At 71.7% G+C, this 875-nt stretch overlaps 1 protein-coding gene and 1 long non-coding RNA gene across 2 annotated transcripts in view; one reads left to right on the forward strand and one right to left on the reverse strand.

Annotated features, from left to right (window-relative positions):
* LOC112396934 (uncharacterized) overlaps positions 1 to 875 on the forward strand; it is an 11,806-nt gene that overhangs the window by 4,126 nt on the left and 6,805 nt on the right. The gene's annotated exons all lie outside the window — the stretch shown is intronic.
* The window catches only part of MZF1 (myeloid zinc finger 1), a 9,850-nt gene continuing 8,981 nt past the window's right edge, over positions 7 to 875 (reverse strand). Inside the window, 1 exon segment of the mRNA XM_024740887.1 lies at positions 7 to 875. This exon segment is cut by the window's right edge and continues 5 nt beyond it. Coding sequence (XP_024596655.1) covers positions 17 to 875 — 859 coding nt within the window. The 3' untranslated portion in view covers positions 7 to 16.

Consider the following 875-nt stretch of genomic DNA (forward strand, 5'->3'; position numbering starts at 1 on the left):
GTGCAGCGCGCACTGGCTACTCTGCACTGTGGACGCGCTGATGCTGGATGAGCTTGGTGCTCTGGTGGAAGCAGCGGCCACAGTCCTGGCAGGCAAAGGGCTTCTCGCGCCGGTGGGTGCGCAGATGCTGCGTGAGCGTGGGCCGCTGGCGGAAGGCTTTGCCGCACTCGGGACATGCGTACGGCCGCTCGCCCGTGTGGATGCGCCGGTGCTGCGTGAGGTTGGCGTGCTGCCGGAAGCTCTGGCCGCACTCCGGGCAGGCGAAGGGCCGCTCGCCTGTGTGGATGCGCTGGTGCTCGGTGAGCCGCGAGACTTGCGTGAAGCCCAGGCCACACTCGCCGCAGTGGTAGGGCTTCTCGCCGGTGTGCGTCCGCTGATGGCGAGTGAGCTTCAGACGCTGGCTGAAGCGCTGGCCGCACTCAGGGCAGGCGAAGGGCTTTTCCCCCGTGTGCACGCGCAGGTGCTGCGTGAGCGTGGGCCGCTGGCGGAAGGCCTTGCCGCACTCCGCGCAGGCGAAGGGCCGCTCGCCCGTGTGGATGCGCCGGTGCTGCGTGAGGTTGGCGTGCTGCCGGAAGCTCTGGCCGCACTCAGCGCAGGCGAAGGGCCGCTCGCCGCTGTGCACGCGCCGGTGCTGCAGCAACACCGAACGGCGGCCGAAGCGCTCGCCGCACTCCACGCAGCCGAAAGACTTGTCGCCTGTGTGCACCGCCTGGTGCTCCAGCAGCACGGCGCGCCGTGCGAAGCTCTCGCGGCACTCGCTGCACGGGAAGGGGCCTGGGGGCTCCGGCGCGCCAGGAGGCGCCGGGGGTGCCGCGCCGGGGCCCGGGGGGTCGCCGTGGATACGCTGGTGCTGCAGCAGGTTGGAGCGCTGCCGG

Source organism: Neophocaena asiaeorientalis, unplaced genomic scaffold (assembly GCF_003031525.2).
Source record: "Neophocaena asiaeorientalis asiaeorientalis breed wild unplaced genomic scaffold, Neophocaena_asiaeorientalis_V1.1 scaffold179, whole genome shotgun sequence".
Taxonomy (NCBI): Eukaryota; Metazoa; Chordata; class Mammalia; order Artiodactyla; family Phocoenidae; genus Neophocaena; species Neophocaena asiaeorientalis.